We start from the raw sequence: 21,553 nt of genomic DNA, 5'->3' as shown, positions 1-21,553 counted from the left end.
TTATAATAAATCAGAGACACTGTATTAACTATAACCATTCCATTCAGCTGGAGCAGCATTGCCGTCTGTAACTATAGCTCTGCTCTCAACCAAGAATCCAACACAATGTATGTGTTTAAAATACTATTTACAGGCAGCACCTGCTTAATATATAACACAGACTGAGAAGGATCTTTACATTGATGCTTCTCATTACATATTGGTAGCACACCATTGGACCGAGCATTTTACTGTGTGTAGAATAGGTAGTGGAGTTCTAAATACACAGATTCTAAATACATCCATCTTAGTGCCATAGTACCATGTCTTTACAGGACAGACAACAAGACAAAAATGTGTTCAAAATCCATTGTGTTTACTTTGCTGGTAATGCTATGGGCTGCTGTGGATCTTTATGTATAGAGGTAGCGTACTGTATTTATCTACATACATACATACATACATATATATATATATATATATATATATATATATATATATATATATATATATATATATATATATATATATATATATACGACCTATACACCCTCTTTAAGAGATAAACTAAGATACCTCAGTCCCCTGTCACTGCACAAACAGGCTCGTCTGGGGGGCTGATGACATCATCGCAGACCCCAGCGGGCACCTCTTGGCAGGATCCCCCACCCTCCGCTACTTACTCCTGCAAACCCAACAGGAGCAATTAGTGCCAACCAGACAGCCTTCTGCTGCTAGTCACTGCACTTAAAATAGCCCTGCCACCCATGGGGGAACTCCGATCTGGAGAAGACCAGTCTCCTCTTTAATATACAAGACATGCAGTAGCACTCCCATCGGAGAAGACCAGTCTCCTCTTTAATACACAAGACATACAGTAGCACTCCCATCGGAGAAGACCAGCCTCCTCTTTAATACACAAGACATGCAGTACCACTCCCATCGGAGAAGACCAGCCTCCTCTTTAATACACAAGACATGCAGTACCACTCCCATCGGAGAAGACCAGCCTCCTCTTTAATACTCCCACAAGACATGCAGACAGCACTCCCATCGGAGAAGACCAGCCTCCTCTTTAATACACAAGACATGCAGTACCACTCCCATCAGAGAAGACCAGCCTCCTCTTTACTATACAAGACATACAGTAGCACTCCCATCGGAGAAGACCAGTCTCCTCTTTAATACACAAGACATACAGTAGCACTCCCATCGGAGAAGACCAGCCTCCTCTTTAATACACAAGACATACAGTAGCACTCCCATCGGAGAAGACCAGCCTCCTCTTTACTATACAAGACATACAGTAGCACTCCCATCGGAGAAGACCAGTCTCCTCTTTAATACACAAGACATACAGTAGCACTCCCATCGGAGAAGACCAGCCTCCTCTTTACTATACAAGACATACAGTAGCACTCCCATCGGAGAAGACCAGTCTCCTCTTTAATACACAAGACATACAGCAGCACTCCCATCGGAGAAGACCAGTCTCCTCTTTAATACACAAGACATACAGTAGCACTCCCATCGGAGAAGACCAGCCTCCTCTTTAATACACAAGACATACAGTACCCACCTCAAATAGGGCTCAGATCTCACAAATATACTAATCAGTAGAGAGAGAGAGCTTCAAATAATGAAGGAATACGGTATGAGTACATCAGACATGTATATACAGGTACTCCATGACCCACTCATGTACACCACGTATAATCAATGCCAAGCCTGTAGTAGTGTTTGTGGTGCTCACACGCCATATAGATGTACAAAGGGAAGCGATGGCATTCCCAGCCTTGACTTTAATATCAGATATTTGCATATTACAGTGGGATCTGCAAGTTACGAATGCAGTGACGCAAAGTCTTCCGTCACAATTGCAAGCACAATTTAAGTTGGTGCGATGTGTCATTTATACTACGACACATTGCTTTTATAAAGGGTAATCCGACAGCAACCAATCATACATTTTCATTAACACTGAATGTTGTGGCTTGAGCATAAAGCTCTGGCTTTTTAAAAAAATGCGTTTTTATCTGACTTGTAATTGTAGGTGGAGGATCCCCACGCGCAGCAACAGTTTAGCCACATGTGCTATTAATAATACAAGATGAAATGCAAATAAAAACAATAGACAAGCATAAATATATTAATTATTACTATTATTATTATTATTATTATTATTTATGTATTTATTTAGCAAACGCCTTCACCCAATATTATCCAACCTATTATAATTTCTTCCCATTCATCATTCATCATTATTACATGACTGTAAGCTAATGTTACACTACAAATACAGTCTGGCACGTCCTGAAATTATACCGTACATTAGGAACATAGGCGACACTGATAACAAAGATATTATCCTGATACCCACACATGTCACTTCACACTGTAACATCACCTGGGCAGAAACCAAAAATAAATAACATTCAATGAAAATGTGTTTCTTTTTTAAAAATCAATAAAATCCTTTAGGATTTTGTCTTTCAAAAGCACTTACTTGAAGTCGATAGCAGCCCCTAATGTTATTTTAATGAACTTTTTCATTTTCTTCTGCCACTTGGTGGCAGCAGTAATGAGGTGCTGCTGGATGAGTTTTCAGAAGATTCCCCTTTGCTTCCTGCGGCACTGTCAGGACAGTCGGCATGCTGTAATCTGTAGTGCGGGGGTAGGAACATGCCTCTCCCACTGTACCATCACCTCACGCCTCATGCACTGCATTCGAATAACTAAGCAAGGGGTGTCCAAGTGGGTGACCTGGTAAAAGCATGACCACGTGGTGTGCAGGGTGAGTCTTACAGTCAGGGGAGTGCAGGTTCTTTGCAAAGTCTCCGGTCTTCGTTGGTAATTGCGGAGGGAGCATTGCATTGGCTCTGGAGCTCCCTTGGGTTAGCGAGGCAGAACTGACAAAGTCTGTTGTTCCTCAGCGCTACAGCAGAGCCTGCCGTCCAGAAGCTTGGTCACATGCACCTGCAAGGCTGGCCTTTGAACTCCAGAGGACGGGTGCAGTGTACGATGAGATCACAGTTTCCAAGTGGATCTGAGATCAGTCTAGTTACACTGTAGCTATGATGCTTTGCTCTTGCTTTGGTCTTGTTTTAAGGTCCTGTTTTTTAATAAGAAAGTGAGTTTGACTTCAACCGAATCAAGCATTCGGCTCAGCGAATCTTAATGTTAATGAACTCTTTGTGATGTTCTATATTGTTTCAGCACAAGATAACAGGATCTGAAATGTACTGTGCGTCACTGAGGACAGTGCATTTATTATAGGAAAATGTACAAACAAGAGGCTCATCTATGCTGGCCTGGGTCCTAGTAGCTGCTTGTTCTCAAAGTGATTCCAGTGATTCTACCTCAACAGCATAACTAGGCAGCCCATTCTATACCCTCGCCACTCTCTGTATCTCCTACCATCTCCTCTAAGTCTATCTCCAAAGCATTTTCAGCTGTTTCTTCTAAACCTGGTTTATCTTGTCATCTCAACATAACAAACCGTTATATAATGCTTAAAACTGACAAAATGTCAGGAATGTGAGAAGGTGGTGATCTCAACATAACTATTTGAAATGTCTCCTGAGAACTATCTTTTCTTCTCAGCCAAACAGACTGTTATTTCTTTGCCCTTGTCCTTTATGAGCCAATGACTGGCAAATACATTTCACTTGTGATACAATATATCTCTTAATATTATTTAAAGTAATCATAGTCAACAATATAATTCCAGGGATCTTGGCCATGTTGCACTTACATTAACTACAAAGGTCTCAAATATGCAGTTTTGAAAATAACACATGTTATAGCACACAGGTATTTTCATTTTAAAACACTATATCTGGCACTATTTTAGGTTAAAGGAAACTCAGTTTCTATGCCTAATTTTCAGGTTATCTGATTGCACTTCCTGGGTCATTTCACCCCAGCATAGGGGAAACAGCTGGTTAGTTAATAACAGGAAAGAAGCCAGTGAAGGGGTGGGAACAATTTCACCCTTCAGGTGAAAGACTAAGGAAATGCAACACTAATGGAAAGCATGGCTTGCAAACAGAGATTTCTTTAACCAAGTGTAGTACCATCTGTCATGTTTTAAAATACAAAAACAAGTTTACTTTAACATTAAGTTAAAAAACAGTTAAAAACTGGAAATTTGAGACTTCTGTAACGAATGGAAGAGCACAACCCGTAAGAGTTATGGAACGGTTTTGTTAGCTGCAATCACTGTTGATAAATTTGGTCCCAGAAAGTGTCAGGCCTGGTTAACAATGCAAACTGTGCTGTACACCATTGCTCAAACTCTGGAGATATTAAGAGACAAACAGCCTCAGAATTCATCAGATTGTTCACTAAACCCTTGCTCTTCCATCTGTCTTCTGTTTGTCTTGATTCTTCCCAGTAACACATCACTAGGCAAACACATTTTATGTATTGAAATAAGTGGCAGTTTTGTTTATTCAGTACATCTCTATAACAGTGTACCAGTTCAGCCATATGTATTTTACAACCTACATGAATAATGTGCGTCAAATACAGTTTTTTTTAATAAAAATATCACCATGACCTACACCCTACTGTTCCAAATGTCTAAAATGTATATACATATAAAATGTATCCATTAATATGGTTGTCACTGTCCAAAAAAGTGCATATATCTTATGTATGAGCTCTTGTGTTCAATAAATGTCTCAATTATACAGTTTTGAAAGAAACACAATTTATAGCAAACATGGATTTTCATAAAAATATTAACATCTTGTTTCACATTCCCAGATCAGCACTTTCCCTAGAGGTACATTGGAAACCCTAGATTAGTGCTATGAAACAATCTGTTAATCTGGCACTGCACAAGGTTAAAGACAGCTCACTTTCCATGCCTTACGCTCAGGAAGTATCTTACTGTTTCACTTTCTCAGGAGTGTTATGCAAGACTTCCTGGAAACAATGGATGCGAACAGCTTCCCGTGTGTTTGATGAAACCCCATGTTTGCTGTGGCGTGTTTATTTCAAAATGGCACACAGAGACCTACATGCACATAGTGAATGGATGTCGATTCTTGTTTTTTTTTTGTTATTAGCTACTTTAAAACGAGTACATATATAAATATACAGTTCCTACAGGAAGTATTCACCCCCCTTGGACGTTTTCACAGTTTGTTGTGCTACAACCTGAAATCTTGATGCATTTAAATGAGATTTTTTTTCCCTTTGATTTGCACAACCTACTTAACACTTTGAAAAGGCAAGATAATTTTTATTGTGAAACAACAGTTAATGAAAAAGAAAAAAAAAACTGAAATGTCTTGGTTAGATAAGAATTCACCCCTGAGTCAATACTTGGTAGAACCACCTTTGGCAGCAATTACAGCTATGAGTCTTTTGGGATAAGTCTCTACCAGGTTTCAACCATTCTTCTTGGCAAAATTGTTCAAGCTCTGTCAAGCTGGATGGAGATCGTCGGTAGACAGCAATCTTCAAGTCTTGCCACAGATTCTCAATCGGATTCAAGTCCGGGTTTTGACTGAGCCACTCCAGGACATTCAATTTCTTGTTTTGTAGCCACTCCAGTGTCTCTTTGGCTATGTGCCTGGGGTCAATGTCCTGCTGAAAGGTGAATCTCCATCCCAGCCTTAGGTCTTTTGCAGACTGAAGCAGGTTTTCCTCAATGATTTACCTGTATTTAGCTCCATACATTCCCAGCTCTGATGAAAAGCATCCCCATAGCATGATGCTGTCACCACCATGCTTCACAGTAGGGATGGTGTTACCGGGGTGATGTGCTGTGTTGGGTTTGCGCCAAACATAACGCTTTGCATTTAGGCCAAATAGTTCAATTTTTGTTTCATCGGACCACATCTTTTCAGAGTCTCCAACATGCCTTTTCGCAAATTCCAAGTGGGATTTTACATGGGCATTTTTTAGAAATGACTTCCTTCTTGCCACTCTTCCATACAGGCCAGATTTGACACATGGGCAGTTTCTCCCATCTCAGCCATGGAACGCTGTAGGTCTTTCAGAGTTGTCATTGGCCTCTTGGTGGCTTCTCTGACAAATGCCCTTCTTACCCGGCTGCTCAGTTTGGGAGGACGGCCTGCTCTAAGCAGATTCTAGGTGGTGTCGTATACCTTCCACATCTTAATGATCGACTTGACTGTGCTCCAAAGGATATTCAATGCCTCTGAAATCTTTTTATACTCCTCCCCTGATCTGTGCCTTTCCACAACTTTATCCCAGAGTTGTTTTGAATGCTCCTTGGTCTTCATGGTAGTATCTTTGCTTTGAACGCACTACTCAACCATGGGACCTTACACAGACAGGTGTATTTAATCTGAAATCATGAAAATCACTTTATTTGCACACAGATGGAGTCCATTTAACTTATTGTGTTGAGCTTATTTAGGTTTGCCATAGCAAAGAGGGTGAATATTTAGCCAATGAAGACTTTTCAGGTTTTTATTTTTAATTCATTCCCCAACCCCCCCTCCCCCCTCCCATTTTTTCACACATTGAAAGTGTTGAGTAGGTTGTGTAAATCAAATTAAAAAAAAAAATGGAAACGGGGGGGGGGGGGGGGGGGGGGGGGGTAGGTGAATACTTCCTATAGGCACTATATTTTATTGGGTGGAATACAATCCAACAACAAGCAAGCCCTCCACTGATTTAGGCATTTTAAGATAAGTGTTTGAAGCAATTGATTATATACACACACACACACTCACACATATTGCGGTATATTGAACTACTGGGTGTACTTCTGTTACTGTTCAGTTCTCCACTAGTTCGAGACAGACAACATATTGATTGTAGCCGCTATCATACTTCAACTGGCTGGATTAGAAGAAAGAGAAGCTCTCAGCTTTTTCAAAAAGAGAATTTACATTGGAATTTATAAATATTCTAGGTTTCTGAAGAGAGTGAGCTGTTTAAAAAAGAACCTGGTACAAATATGAAATACCAGCATTTTACACTTACAAATATATTCTTTTTTAGATTCACTTTGTTTATTGTTTTCTGTTTCAGTCTTCACATCCTCATTTTAAAAGTTGTCATACAGCTACCACCATTAAACTGGTCCCATGCAATGAGCAAGTGCAACATAAATACAGACATAATAATAAACATCTTTATATAGAGCCTTTCATAGTGGACCACCGTCACAGAGGTAGGCAGTGAACTGTGAATTATACACAGAGTCACTTACAATAGATATAGATTTAAGATCTCATCTGCAGGATGGAGCACAAGGAGGTTAAGTGACTTGCTCAGGGTCACACAGTGGTAGAGGTGGGATTTGAACCAGGACCTTCTGGTTACAAGCCCTCGACTTTAACCAATGGATCACACTGCCTCCTGTACGTTACACTCAGTATGTTTACACTTGCTTAGTTCTGCATATTGCTATAAGCTGAATATGAGTGTGGAACACAAAATATTTTGCATGATATGGAAGCCATTCCTTTAAACCTGTTTACATGAAACTTTGATCATTTGCTTAATGCTGAGAATCAGTCTTTAGCACATAATTTATGGACAGAAATCCAGTTTAACCAAAAGAAACTCAATGAACCTCTCATGCTTTCTACCAGTATACTACATACTTGTATTATACATACTACTGGAATGTACCACCTGGAAAATGTGGCCGATCACATGCAGAATATGGATTTTATACTCTACATAAGTATAAATTTCAGTTTAAAATGCATGAACGTGCTGATTCTAGTGGCCCTTCTGCTATGCACTTTGTACCCATTTGTTAAATGAGTAGCCACTTACAGCAGACATGGCTATTTCTAACCAACGCCTAGCTTTAGTATAAGAACAGTCTCTCTTACCTCTGAGACATGATCTTGAATGCGTCAGGCAGGTAACACTGCACATTCTCCATCTGGAAGGGATCCGCGTCGCAGATCTTGTCGTCGGTGCGGCCATAGTTGGCGTTCTCGATCATAATGACATCACTTCCTGGGCAGCGCAGCTCAATGGGATAACCCTCACAGGTCAGCTCCCGTCGCATCAGACCGAAAGGCAGAGCGGATCGGCTCAGAGCTGAGAGAAACAGAGAGAGAGAGAGGCATTAACGTGTGTCATGTTCATCTTATAGAATGGCACAGACATGCAGATGGACATGGTTGATGCTTAAGAGACTCCATTTTAAACAAGGACAGGTAAAATGGTTTGGAAAACATTGACTCTCTGCGTCAGGAACACCATAAGCAGATACAAACTAGAGAAGGTCATTCGGCCCATCTAAGCACACCCAGTTCTTAGTAGCTGAGTGAACTTAGAACTTTGTCAAGCTGGTTCCTAAAGAATCCAGGGCCTATAGTTATATATTCGTGCATGCGCAAGTATTCACTTCTAAACCATGCATACAAACAGATGGTATGTGATTTATAGACACAGAAGTTTGCGTGAGAATGTTCATAGACTCACACACACACTCTGGACCATGCGTACCACCACCTCCTTGTGTTAGAATGTTGGTACTTCAAGATAATATCAAATTCCTATTGAATTGGCTAAACGTCCGCATTCTGCAATATGTAAAATAATAACGTTCTCAGTATTGCTGAAATTTCGATGTTTGTCATAATTTTGTCATATTATTATTAAATGTATTGAATTTTAAAAGAATAACAATGTTGAGTTTATTTAACACTAGAACCACCACGGCAGTCATTTTGATGGTGTGAGGGTTTCACGTTTAAATTACCCTGCGTGTCTGAAAGATATGTGGTTGTCCGTTTATGGCATTTCCTTAATACATGTATTAAATGCCCTGACAGCATTTCAAAGGCAGGATTGCAAAAATAAGGAAGTTATAATCCTGCCCACCTAGAACCGCCAAAGCAGTCATATTGACTGCATTTTACAATACGTGTTTTTATTTGTAATATAACCTACTATATATATATATATATATATATATATATATATATATATAGCCTGTTGTTATCTCTATTGGACCTGGCAGCCATCAATGCCTTTGTTTTGTACAAGGAATGCAGCAGGGAAAATATCAGTAGGAGAGATTTCATCTTGAAGCCACAGTGCTTCAGCAGAAACATTTCAATCAGAAAACTGGCTTCAGCAGCTCAACCTAGATTCAGTGCTGCACCGACTGACATATGCAAGAGAAAACATGTACTTTCGTAAAAAAAATTTTTTACAGTTTTGTATGTACATACTGTATACCTGTTTACACACTAGTTTCTTTTGAAATGTTTATTTTATTATAGTTTTTCATTTTTTGAAGCAGTGCTTTATGTGTGATAAGTTAGAAAATAAGGGGCAGTGTTGAGCATGCCGGCCAAGTAGTCCTTTGAGGAGCTCCTGCACATCCACTCATTTAACTCGCCTAAACTGCCATTTTTATTTCTTTGTAAACGTAAAATTTGCTTTATACTGTTTCCGAAAGTACATCGTTACGTCCAAGCCAAAAAATAAACGACTGCAACAGACAGACTCTTCACAGCTCGAATCAACCCAGTCTGGAGAAAACGCTGCAACAGCTGCACAAAATGGCAAAGGCCAGAGCATGGCCTCGCTCATATCAGCAGTCATGAAGATTCACTCCATTCAGAACCGAAACTCGACCATCAATGTGCAATCTGCAAGCTACACTTGCGACATACAACAATCGTCTTCAGGGGATGGAAAAGTCTATAAACGATATAGAATGCCAGGGTCTCTGCGCTCTATGTACAAATTTATCTGCTGAAAACAATACACTGAAATACAAAGTTGACGACTTAGAATGCAGAAGTCGGAGACAGAACTTCTGTATAATTGGAATTGCAGACGGGGCTGAGGCACCAAAACTCACAGCCTTCATCTCAGTGTTTTTTCTCACTCAAAGTTCTTAGAAAAGAAAAGTTCGACTGACCCCCCGTGATCGACAGAGCACACCGCTCCCTTGCTCCTAGACCTTGACCCAGAGAAAGACCGCGGCCCATGGTCGTAAGGTATCATCACTACAAAACCAAGGAGCAGATACTACATCTTGCCAGATAGAAGGGGCCTCTTACTTTCCAGGGGAAACGAGTCTACATATTCCCTGACTTCAGTGTGGAAGTATCAAGACGTCGGGCTGTTTATGGCAATGTAAAGACACAACATGGTCTGTTACACCCTGCCAGGCTTCAGGCGTCCAGCAGATCTTTGAGACCCAGTAAGATGCAGTCATAATGATTGAGGCAGATAAGTTTGCTTTACTGGTTAACAATTGCTTTTCTTTTTGTTCTTTACCCCTTTGCGATCCTATGTCCTATTGTATGACATTACAATGTTCCCTTTCCAGTTCTCCGGAAAAAGCCAAGAAAACCTTTCAATGGCCGAGTGAGACTGATAGGAGACGAATGAAACCGAGAAAAGGGCGTATCTCATAGGCCCATGCAATACAGAGACAACACGGACATAACAAAGGAGATAGCTGCTTCTGCATCCAGTGTTCAAAGAATATCACAGACATTTGCAGAGCTTTTTGAGATGTTATAGCAATAAAATAATGACTTGGATCGCATTATTGAGGAGTTTGGTGATAAAACAAGTGATCAGGAGAGGATTTATCAGTATGCACGTCTATAAAGAGGTATGTGAAAAATACAGCGAACAAGGGGTGGGGCTTGGCTGGAGATACAGTGCTGAGTGTCCTTTTGTGATTCAATGCATTTTAAACCTGTTTTACGCTGAAAAAAAATTAAGCAGCATATGTAAAATAAACAGTGCGTGTGAAAATAAATTGGAACTGACGTGCCTGACAAGCACTGAATAAATAGACCACAAAGGGTTAACTCCGACTTTGAGCAAAAACCCTTGTCTTTCCCTTGGCCTGGTGGTGGTAGCGATGCCTTATTGTTTGCCTCAATGTATCCGTTGGGGGTGTTGGTGTTCTCACACAGTTGTATGTTAGGATGCTCTATACATGAGGAGATGGCAGACAGCCAGTGTGTGAGTTTTGTACACAAGTTAGAAAGCTTTCACCCTGATTGGGAGGGTGATAAGGGAGGCTGGGGGGAGGGTGTTGTGACATTTTTCTTTTTGTTTGTTTCTTTCTTTCTCTTTTTACCTTTATCTTATATTTTTTTGGAGTCACATCTTTTCTATCTGTCGGGGGTTGAGACTCAGCTCTGGTCTCTGTACATGGGATATTATTTAAAGTATCTGTTTCACTATGGTGAATACCAGTAGGTTGTCAGCAGAGGTGGATGTCCTTATAATTTTATTAGTTGGAACGTTAAGGGTTGAAATCACTCAGTTAAGGATAATACAATCCTATCACATCTCCAACAGCTAAGGGTTGGCATTGCTTTCCTTCAGGAGACTCGCCTCAGTAACTCTGACCAGTTTCGTATCCGACAGGGGGGCAGCTATCTAAATCTACACCTTTTGTGGCAGATAATGTAATATCTTTAACTATTTAATACTACCTTAATTTTGGCCAATGCTTCTGCTCCTAATTTTGATGATAACACTATGTAACACAATTTTTGTTCCTGGGTAGTAAGTGTTATTTCCTAATTGCTTATGCCTCAAAAGTATAGAAAATGGCTATTATTCCCCACAAACTTTGCTTTTGTGACCAGGACAGTGATATTTTGAAATTTACCTATTTCCAATGAGAAAACGGTCTTTTCGTTCACCTAAAGTCAGAAAAAAACAACATATGAATCCAAATTAACATGTATTTATACTAAAGTAATACAAAAATGACTACAAAAGATTTAGAAGTGAGTAGTTTTTCGAGATTTACGATTATACTGTAAATCACTTTCACGAATCAGCCCCCAAATGTAGTCTCCCATCATGTTCTTGTTATACTGTCCTTGGTAGCTGCGTTCAAAGTCCAGTATATCCTGGTGGAAGCGCTCGCCTTGCTCCTCAGAGTACGCTCCCATGTTCTCCTTGAATTTATCAAGATGAGCATCAAGGATATGGACTCTGAGGGACATCCTACAGCCCATTGTGCCGTAGTTCTTCACCAGAGTCTCAACCAGCTCCACATAGTTTTTGGCCTTGTGATTGCCCAGGAAGCCATGAACCACTGCGACAAAGCTATTCCAAGCCGCTTTCTCCTTACTAGTGAGCTTCTTGGGGAATTCATTGCACTCCAGGATCTTCTTTATCTGTGGTCCGACGAAGACACCGGCTTTGACCTTTGCCCCAGACAGCTTAGGGAAGAAGTCTTGAAGGTACTTGAAGGCTGCCGACTCCTTATCTAGAGCTCTGACAAATTGTTTCATAAGGCCCAATTTGATGTGCAGTGGTGGCATCAGCACCTTCCGGGGGTCCACCAGTGGCTCCCACTTGACGTTGTTCCTCCCCACAGAGAACTCGGTCTGCTGTGGCCAGTCCCGCCTGTGGTAGTGCGCCTTGGTGTCCCTGCTGTCCCATATGACATGGTTTATTTAGATTTCCAGAAAGCTTTTGACAAAGTCCCGCACAAAAGATTAATTCTCAAACTGAACGCAGTTGGGATTCAAGGAAACACATGTACATGGATTAGGGAGTGGTTAACATGTAGAAAACAGAAAGTACTGATTAGAGGAAAAACCTCAGAATGGAGTGTGGTAACCAGCGGTGTACCACAGGGATCAGTATTAGGTCCTCTGCTATTCCTAATCTACATTAATGATTTAGATTCTGGTATAGTAAGCAAACTTGTTAAATTTGCAGACGACACAAAAGTAGGAGGAGTGGCAAACACTGTTGCAGCAGCAAAGGTCATTCAAAATGATCTAGACAAGATTCAGAACTGGGCAGATACATGGCAAATGACATTTAATAGAGAAAAGTGTAAGGTACTGCACGCAGGAAATAAAAATGTACATTATAAATATCATATGGGAGATATTGAAATTGGAGAAGGAATCTATGAAAAAGACCTAGGAGTTTTTGTTGACTCAGAAATGTCTTCATCTAGGCAATGTGGGGAAGCTATAAAAAAGGCTAACAAGATACTCGGATACATTGTGAAAAGTGTTGAATTTAAATCAAGGGAAGTAATGTTAAAACTGTACAATGCACTTGTAAGACCTCATCTTGAATATTGTGTGCAGTTCTGGTCACCTCGCTATAAAAAAGATATTGCTGCTCTAGAAAGAGTGCAAAGAAGAGCGACCAGAATTATTCCGGGCTTAAAAGGCATGTCATATGCAGACAGGCTAAAAGAATTGAATCTGTTCAGTCTTGAACAAAGAAGACTACGTGGCGACCTAATTCAAGCATTCAAAATTCTAAAAGGTATTGACAGTGTCGACGCAAGGGACTTTTTCAGCCTGAAAAAAGAAACAAGGACCAGGGGTCACAAATGGAGTTTAGAAAAAGGGGCATTCAGAACAGAAAATAGGAGACACTTTTTTACACAGAGAATTGTGAGGGTCTGGAATCAACTCCCCAGTAATGTTGTTGAAGCTGACACCCTGGGATCCTTCAAGAAGCTGCTTGATGAGATTTTGGGATCAATAAGCTACTAACAACCAAACGAGCAAGATGGGCCGAATGGCCTCCTCTCGTTTGTAAACTTTCTTATGTTCTTATGTTCTTATGTTCTTATAGGCAAAGATAGCAGGGAAACTTGGTAAAACCGCCTTGGAGACCCATCAGGAATGCCACCATTGCAGCCTGTTGATGCCATCTCAGAAAAATGCAGATATGTATCCACTTAGGCAGCTGGAACTAAACTGAACTGGTGGGCTTAAGGCCCCTGTATTTATACTACTATTTATATTACTGGAAAGTTCTAGAAAGTTCTAGAAGTTACTCCAAGTTTACTCAGCACTGAATCTATCTGGAATGTTCTGGAAAATAGGTAAATTTCAAAATATCACTGTCCTGGTCACAAAAGCAAAGTTTGTGGGGAATAATAGCCATTTTCTATACTTTTGAGGCATAAGCAATTAGGAAATAACACTTACTACCCAGAAACCAAAAAAAAAAAAAAAAATTGTTACACGGTATAACCAGTTTATTTCTAACCTGTCTTCATTGCCAGATCTTGACTCTAATCATCTTATCTTAGGTGGAGACTTTAATTGCATTTTAAACCCTGCTTTGGACTGCTCCTCTCCTAAGCCTTCACCACCTTCCAAATCTTCTCTTGAGATATTCAGAGCAATCAGCTTGTTACAAAGTGACAAGCCTCCTGGGCCGGATGGGTTTCCCATCGAATTCTAGAAGACATTTTCTGCTCAACTCTCCCCTATACTAGCTCAATGTTCTCTGAATCATTCATATCTCGTTCCTACAACACTTTGTCAGGCCTCAATATCTTTGATTTAAAAAAAAAAAAGAATAAAGATCCCTTGGAATGTGGAGCTTATCGCCCAATTTCCCTCCTAAATGTGGATGTAAAAACTCTTGCCAAAGTATTAGCACATCATCATGAAGATGTACTTCCCTCTATAATTTCCATTGACCAAACTGGTTTTATACAGTAGAGGCATTTCCTTCCTAACCTCAGATGCCTTTTCAATATCATTTATACACAGTCAACCTCTCCCTCTCCCAGAGGTGGTTATTTCTCTCGACACTGAGAAAGTATTTGACCGTGTTGAATGGGACTATCTGTTTACTACTCTTCAGAGGTTTGGATTTGGCCCCAACTTCATTGCCTGGGTCAAACTGCTATATACATCTCCATTAGCTTCAGTTCGTAGAAACAGCTCCAGTTCTACTTCCCTCTACATCGTGGCACTCAGCAGGGCTGCCCTCTTCACTTTTATTTGCTATCACTATCAGAGACGCCAACTTATGAAAGTAGAAAATAGTAGCATAGTAGCGGAAATATAGTAGCATATAGTAGCAGATTATTTAAGGCCACGGGCTGCTAGCCCTAGAAATGAAAGGGTTCTTAGGGTCTAGCAAACCAATGCCCTGTTGCTGTTCAAGCTATAATTTTGGTCATTATAAACATTTAGAAATCAACAACCCCAATAAGAATACTTCAACACTGATTCTGGATTTAAATACTAGAAATGAAGAGTAAGTGCTATCAAACCTGGACTGAAATATTCAACCTCAAAACTATAACGATAAGACCACCTCAAGAAAGATTTAACATAATTTTTTATTTACATTTTTACCTCTCTGCAACTATCAAAACACAAAATGCAGTGTATTATCCAATAATTAATTAATTATTTAAAGTGAGTTAAACCTCAAAACCCATTTGCATAAATATACAGCAGTGACAAGTGTCAGATTGTGCGTATTGCTGGTGTTTCTTCATACCTATGTGAGTGATATAGTCATGACACCCACCATGTTTCACAGAGAAGTCTGTCCTTCAGTATTCACAGAGAAGTCTGTCTGGCAGTATTCACAGAGAAGTCTGTCAGTCATTATTCACAGAGAAGTCTGTCCGTCAGTATTCACAGAGAAGTCTGTCCGTCAGTATTCACAGAGAAGTCTGTCAGTCAGTATTCACAGAGAGTCTGTCCGGCTGTATTCACAAAGAAGTCTGTTCAGCAGTATTCACAGAGAGTCTGTCCGGCTGTATTCACAGAGAAGTCAGTCCGGCAGTATTCATAGTAGATGTGGATTGAGACAGTCGACTTCTTTTAATGAATGACCATTCTGTGGTAAATTCCTCTCAATATTTCTGATAAGCCAACCTTGACTTTTTGATTGAAGCGAACAACATTTTTTGTCTGATTTGTGATTCCCATTTAAATAACTGTTTAGTAAGGCTGGGATTTTGTCACAAAAAGTTGTACTAAAAATCACCGAGCAGTCACTGTAAATTTGTTCAAAATCACGGAGAAGGGGGAAATGGTGTGTGAATGATGAAAATTCACCTTTTTTTTTTTTTCCTTGCTGGCTTGATACTATTGAACTGGAAGTCAGCTGCCCTACCTTCACACACTCACTGGATCAGAGACCTAATGTACGACATGAGTACAGAGCGTGGCAGAGTGGATCTCTGCCTGGAGGAAATGTGTTGGGTTTTCTGTGTCTGTGTCTGCATAAAAAAGGCAATCGAACCTGAACATCAGTGAAGTCTTTCACACTGGATATCAAGTTACAGGTAACTTGTCTTTAATTTTTGTTTCAGTTTCTAACGGCGCTTGGTATAAAATAACCGTCTCCATTTTTGCAGTTACTTGTTTTGCTTGGTTTCACTTCTTGCGCTCCCCTCACTCTTGCCACTAATCAAGCCAGAATGGTCCTAATTCCACAAAGCTTTCCTCTGCACAGAGACAATCTTGGGTCTGCACTGATATATTCCAGTCCTGTGATATGATGGAGGAGGCTTCTTGCTCTAATCTGCAAACTGTCTAATCAAAGAAAACAAAACCGACACTACTTCTGGACAAAACAAACAAATAACTATTTTCTCTAATTCCTTAAAGAAAATAATGTCAAACAATCTTGCACAACCAATTCACTTTTTAGTCTTCATACGCAAGAAACTGTGTTCTTCACTGTTCATATATTCGACTGACTTTCATTCTCCTTCTCACACTACCTCTCCACACTTGTGCAAGCTTAGTCCCGCCTACTCATAGCTGTCACTCATATCTCTCTTACTGAAGGCAAACTCTTTATTTTAGCGCGAATCTAATTCTAAAGGGCTATGGCAGCACCTCTTCTCTAATAGGTGGTAATAAATCTCAATGTCACTAAAGTTGTTTACACATGTATATTTGCATTTCAAAGCCCCTATACAGCCCTATACAGTATGTTAAATGCGGTCGCATGTCACAGCTCCGTTTTCTAGGTGTTGTAACATGTTGTAGACAGTGACAGGCATCACACCCTGCAAATTAATTGAATGGTACTATTTTCTGTTCACAAAATTAAATTAATTGCTTCTTGGTGCTTTAATTGCTACATGAGTACAGTCTATAGCACCCCCTTTTTATTGGGGAATCAGCTACCACCAAACCGAATGTATCGAGGACTGAGTGAAATAATAATATCATAATGTATTTGTTTATACACCTTTCATAGTGGACCACCATCACAATGTGCTTTACAGAGGTAGGCTGTGAACTGTGCATCACATGCAGAGTCACTTACAATAGGACATTGATTTAATATCTCATCTGCAGGATGGAGCACAAGGAGGTTAAGTGACTTGCTCAGGGTCATGCATTGAGTCAGTCAGTGATAGAGGTGGGATTTGAACCAGTGACCTTATGGTTATAAGCGCTGGTCTTTAACCACTGGACCACACAGCCTCCTATCAAATGATCTAGTTCAAAACCCCAGGCATCAATGCACTAAGAGAGGCTTGTGAAATGCCAGTTCTGTCTCCAGTCTGCCCTTGAAAGCAGATTGGCCAAAAAGCCAATAGTAAACATAACTTGAATATGTGCAGGAATAGGATGTGTTCGTTTGGTGGACCCAACATCTTGCACGGTTTTGCAAGCGGTATCTTGCATGCCACTGCAAGACGCCGCGAAAAGGAGCAGTTGTGGCTGAGGTAAAGGCATGGTTCACGCCACAACTGCTGAAAATGTGCCCTCATCATTAATGTTAGAGAGCTTACAGAAAGCAATACAACAGCTGGCCATGTGTCAAGAGGAAATTTATCAGGCTGTTTTCACTGCCACTAAGAACAAAGAGGCTGCAATTAAGACCAATCGAATGCCACTGAAAGACAGTCAGGTGAGAAACATTTGTTATACATGTTTAGAACTTGGTCATGTGAGTAGGAACTGTCTCCTGTAGAGAAATGCAACCCAGCAGCCTCAAGTAGAAGCCGGTATTTCAAAGGAAGAACGCCGAGACCAGTCTAAGATGGTTCCGGGCCCATGCACTGTAGGAAGCCAGTTGGCAGATTACTTAGCAGACGCTGAGAATGCCACTGCGACTGGAGAATGGCGCTGCAGATTGCCAGCAGCTTTGGGAGTCCCAGTCCTAGTGGAGTACACCACCAATTCCAGTTTGCCCAGTGGACTTTGGGTAGCCAATGTTCTTGTGCAGCCCGAAAACAAGAGAGTGATGGCTAGAATGATGAACTCTAGTGAAAAAACAGTAATGTTCTTTCCCAGAGTGAGAGCAGCAGAAGTGCACAGGCCTAAGCAAGTGGTTCCTAGAGAGTTGGTCACTTTTGAAGAATGAACACATTTCTTACATGTCCGTAAGATGCAGAATGGACAAGTTCTGATCTCTGAGGAGAAAATCAGGAAATGCCATTTCCAGTGCAAGTGAATGTTGCAGGGTTGACCCAGCAACAGATAAGAGAATTGAGAGCTTTTCTGACCAAGCATGAAGAGGTTTTTTCAAAGGAGGATGAAGATTTTGTTCACACTACCACTGTAACACACTGAATTCCGACAAGGGATGCCAGTCTCAATAAACATAAACACAGAAGAGTTCCACCCCAGGTGTATCAGAGTTTAAGAGACAAATACAGGATCGCAAGGGGGGCTGAAAGATAGCCACAGCCCATGGGCTTCGCCAGCTGTTATTGTCATTAAAAAGGATAGAGGGATGCGTGACTACAGGAAACTGAATCAGGCCACATATAAAGATGCCTACCCGCTGCCAAGAGTGGAAGAGTCTCTAGATGCATTGGGAAAGGCAAAACTGTTCTCAACTCCTGATTTGACATCTGGCTACTTCCAAGTAGAAGTGCATGAAGACGTATTTATGTATCTTCAGGTGGATTGATTTGGAACATAGATTAAACACAGTTTGAAAGATAACATTGGAGGTTCTTTATCAGAGATTTAAGCCTTTGTATTAACCAATCAGGTTAAAGGAAATTTCTGATAAATGATCTTAATTTTTTTTAAAGAGAATAGTGGTGTTGGATCGAGGGAGTATAAAAAGTGAATTACTGGCACCGGGAGCTACAATGATACAAACATGAAGGTGGTAACATCTGCAAATCTAAATGTGAAGGATATTATGACTGTTAAATATTTTTTCCACTCTTTCCGACTCCTTCGAGGCCCTCTGAGTGCGTGGGCCCCTGTGCAGTTACACCATCTCCTATTCCTCCAGCACTGACACAGGTGCAGATACTCTCAGTATTATCAGTTTACTAACAATGCACCATGACTATGAGGGCATTCTTCAGCTTACACTAAAACATTCTGCAGTGCTGGTTGCCACAGCTGCTACACATTCAATGTGGTGTCATTCCTGCCAGTCACCAATGCAGTCGTAGTGGTACACTGACTCTTATATAAGGTAACTTGCCCTCTCTTCTGTTAATACTAAGTTACACAACATTTCGTTATACCTTCCTTGGAGAAGTGAAGTTCCCTGCCCCTCTGTGGTGTGTGTGTGTGAGCATGTGTGTGAGCATTTGTGTGCCAATTTATTTCTTAACATTGTTTAAATATTTTTCTTGGTATCATTTGTTTTAGTTTTCTGTTCATTTTCTGTTTTAGTCTGATTTCAGGTTTGGTTTTTCTCTTAATCATGTTGCATTCAAGCTTTCATGAGAAAGTGTACAAACGAGAGGAGGCCTTTTGGCCCATATTGCTCATTTGATTGCTAATAGCTTAATGATCCCAGAATCTCATCAAGCAGCTTCTTGAAGGATCCCAGGGTGCCAGCTTCAACATTACTATTACTTATTACTGGGGAGTTGGTTCCAGACCCTCACAATTCTCTGTGTAAAAAAGTGCCTCCTATTTTCTGTTCTGAATGCCCCTTTGTCTAATCTCCATTTGTGACACATGTGGCACTGAAGAGTGAATATACAGTGGCTCTCAAAAGTATTCACCCCCCTTGGACTTTTCCACATTTTATTGTGTTACAACATGGAATCAAAATGGATTTAATTAGGAGCTTTTGCCACTGATCAACACAAAAAAATCCATAATGTCAAAGTGAAAAATAAAATCTACAAATTGTTCTAAATTAATTATAAATATAAAACAGAAAATAATTGATTGCATAATCGAGCAAGATGGGCCAAATGGCCTCCTCTCGTTTGTAAACTTTCTTATGTTCTTATGTTCTTAAGTATTCACCCCCTTGAATCAATATTTGGTAGAGGCACCTTTGGCAGCAATTACAACAATGAGTCTATTTGGATAAGTCTCTACCAGCTTTGCACATCTGTGCACTGCAATTTTTGCCCATTCTTCTTTGCAAAATTGCTCAAAATTGTCAAATTGGATGGGCACCTTTGGGGAACAGCAATTTTCAACTCTTTCCACATATTCTCAATTGGATTGAGGTCTGGGCTTGACTGGGCCACTCCAGGTCATTGACCTTTTTGTTTTTAAGCCACTCCAGTGTGGCTTTGGCTGTATGTTTGGGGTCATTGTCCTGCTGGAATATGAATCTTCTTCCAAGTCCCAGGTCTCTTGCAGACTTCAGCAGCTTTTTCTCCATTTTGCTGCATCCATTTTGCCCTCTATCTTCACAAACTTTCCAGGCCCTGACGCAGAGAAGCATCCCCATAGCATGATGCTGCCACCACCATGCTTCACGGTAGGGATGGTGTTCTCAGGATGGTGCGATATTAGACTTGCGCCAAACATAGCGCTTAGCGCTGAGGCCAAAAAGCTCTATTTTGGTCTCATCAGACCATAGAATCTTCTTCCACTTGGTCTCAGAGTCTCCCACATGCCTTCTGGCAAACTCTAGCCGAGATTTGATGCGAGTTTTTTTCAACAATGGCTTTCTTTTTTCCACTCTCCCATAGGCCAGTTTTGTGAAGCACCCAGGCTATTGCTGCCATATGCACAGTGTCTCCCAGCTCAGCCGTGGAAGACTGTAACTCCTTTAGAGTTGCAATAGGCATCTTGGTGGCCTCCCTGACTAGTACCCTTCTAGCCCGGATACTCAGTTTTTGAGGACAGCCTGTTCTAGACAGATTCACAGTTGTGACATATTCTCTCCATTTCTTAATAATGGACTTTACTGTGCTCCGGGGGATATTCAATGCCTTGGAAATGTTCTTATCTGATTGGTGCTTTTGAAGAACCTTATTCCGGATTTGCTTTGAATGTTTCTTCATCTTCATGATGTAGTTTTTGTTAGGAAATGTACTAGCCAACTGTGGGACCTCCCAGAGACAGGTGTATTTAACCTGAAACGTGAAACACCTTAATTGCACACATGTGGACTCCATTCAACTAATTATGTGACTTCTAAAGACAATTGGTTGCACCAGAGCCTATTTAGGTGTGTCATAGCAAAGAGGATGAATACTTATGCAATCAATTATTTTCTGTTTTATATTTGTAATTAATTTAGAACAATTTTATTCTTCACTTTGACATTATGGACTTTTTTTGTGTTGATCAGTGGCAAAAACACCTAATTAAATCCATTTTGATTCCATGTTGTAACATAATAAAATATGGAAAAGTCCAAGGGGGATGAATACTTTTTAGAACCACTGTAAAGGGTGAACTTCTTGTCCTCCTTGTTGTTCTCCCCTATTGTTCTTGTTGATTAGCGCCGCACTGTGGTATTGCAGTCTCCCTCTCTCCTATCTCTCCCCTGCTGGGTTAATAGTGAGCTACAATGAACAGACTGGAATTAAATCATTAGGACAGAGCAAACAATGCAATGATGTGAAGAGGAACATGGTGTGTGTGAGAGAAAAAGAACAGAACACTGAGAACAGAACCCACTTCCCTCTGTACTACACCTA

The 21,553-nt window shown here is 40.5% G+C and overlaps 1 protein-coding gene across 3 annotated transcripts in view; it reads right to left on the bottom strand.

The window, feature by feature from the left end:
• Positions 1-21,553, bottom strand: part of adgrl1a (adhesion G protein-coupled receptor L1a) — a 248,753-nt gene that overhangs the window by 129,635 nt on the left and 97,565 nt on the right. For all 3 annotated transcript variants that reach the window (XM_041235761.1, XM_041235763.1, XM_041235762.1), the window contains exon 3: positions 7,812-8,025. In XM_041235761.1, coding sequence (XP_041091695.1) covers positions 7,812-8,025 — 214 coding nt within the window. The remainder of the gene's footprint in view (positions 1-7,811; positions 8,026-21,553) is intronic.

This window comes from Polyodon spathula, chromosome 38, assembly GCF_017654505.1.
Source record: "Polyodon spathula isolate WHYD16114869_AA chromosome 38, ASM1765450v1, whole genome shotgun sequence".
In the NCBI taxonomy this organism is placed as follows: Eukaryota; Metazoa; Chordata; class Actinopteri; order Acipenseriformes; family Polyodontidae; genus Polyodon; species Polyodon spathula.
The sequence above is the reverse complement of the archived record's forward strand: the minus strand, read 5'-3'. Positions and strand labels throughout refer to the sequence as shown.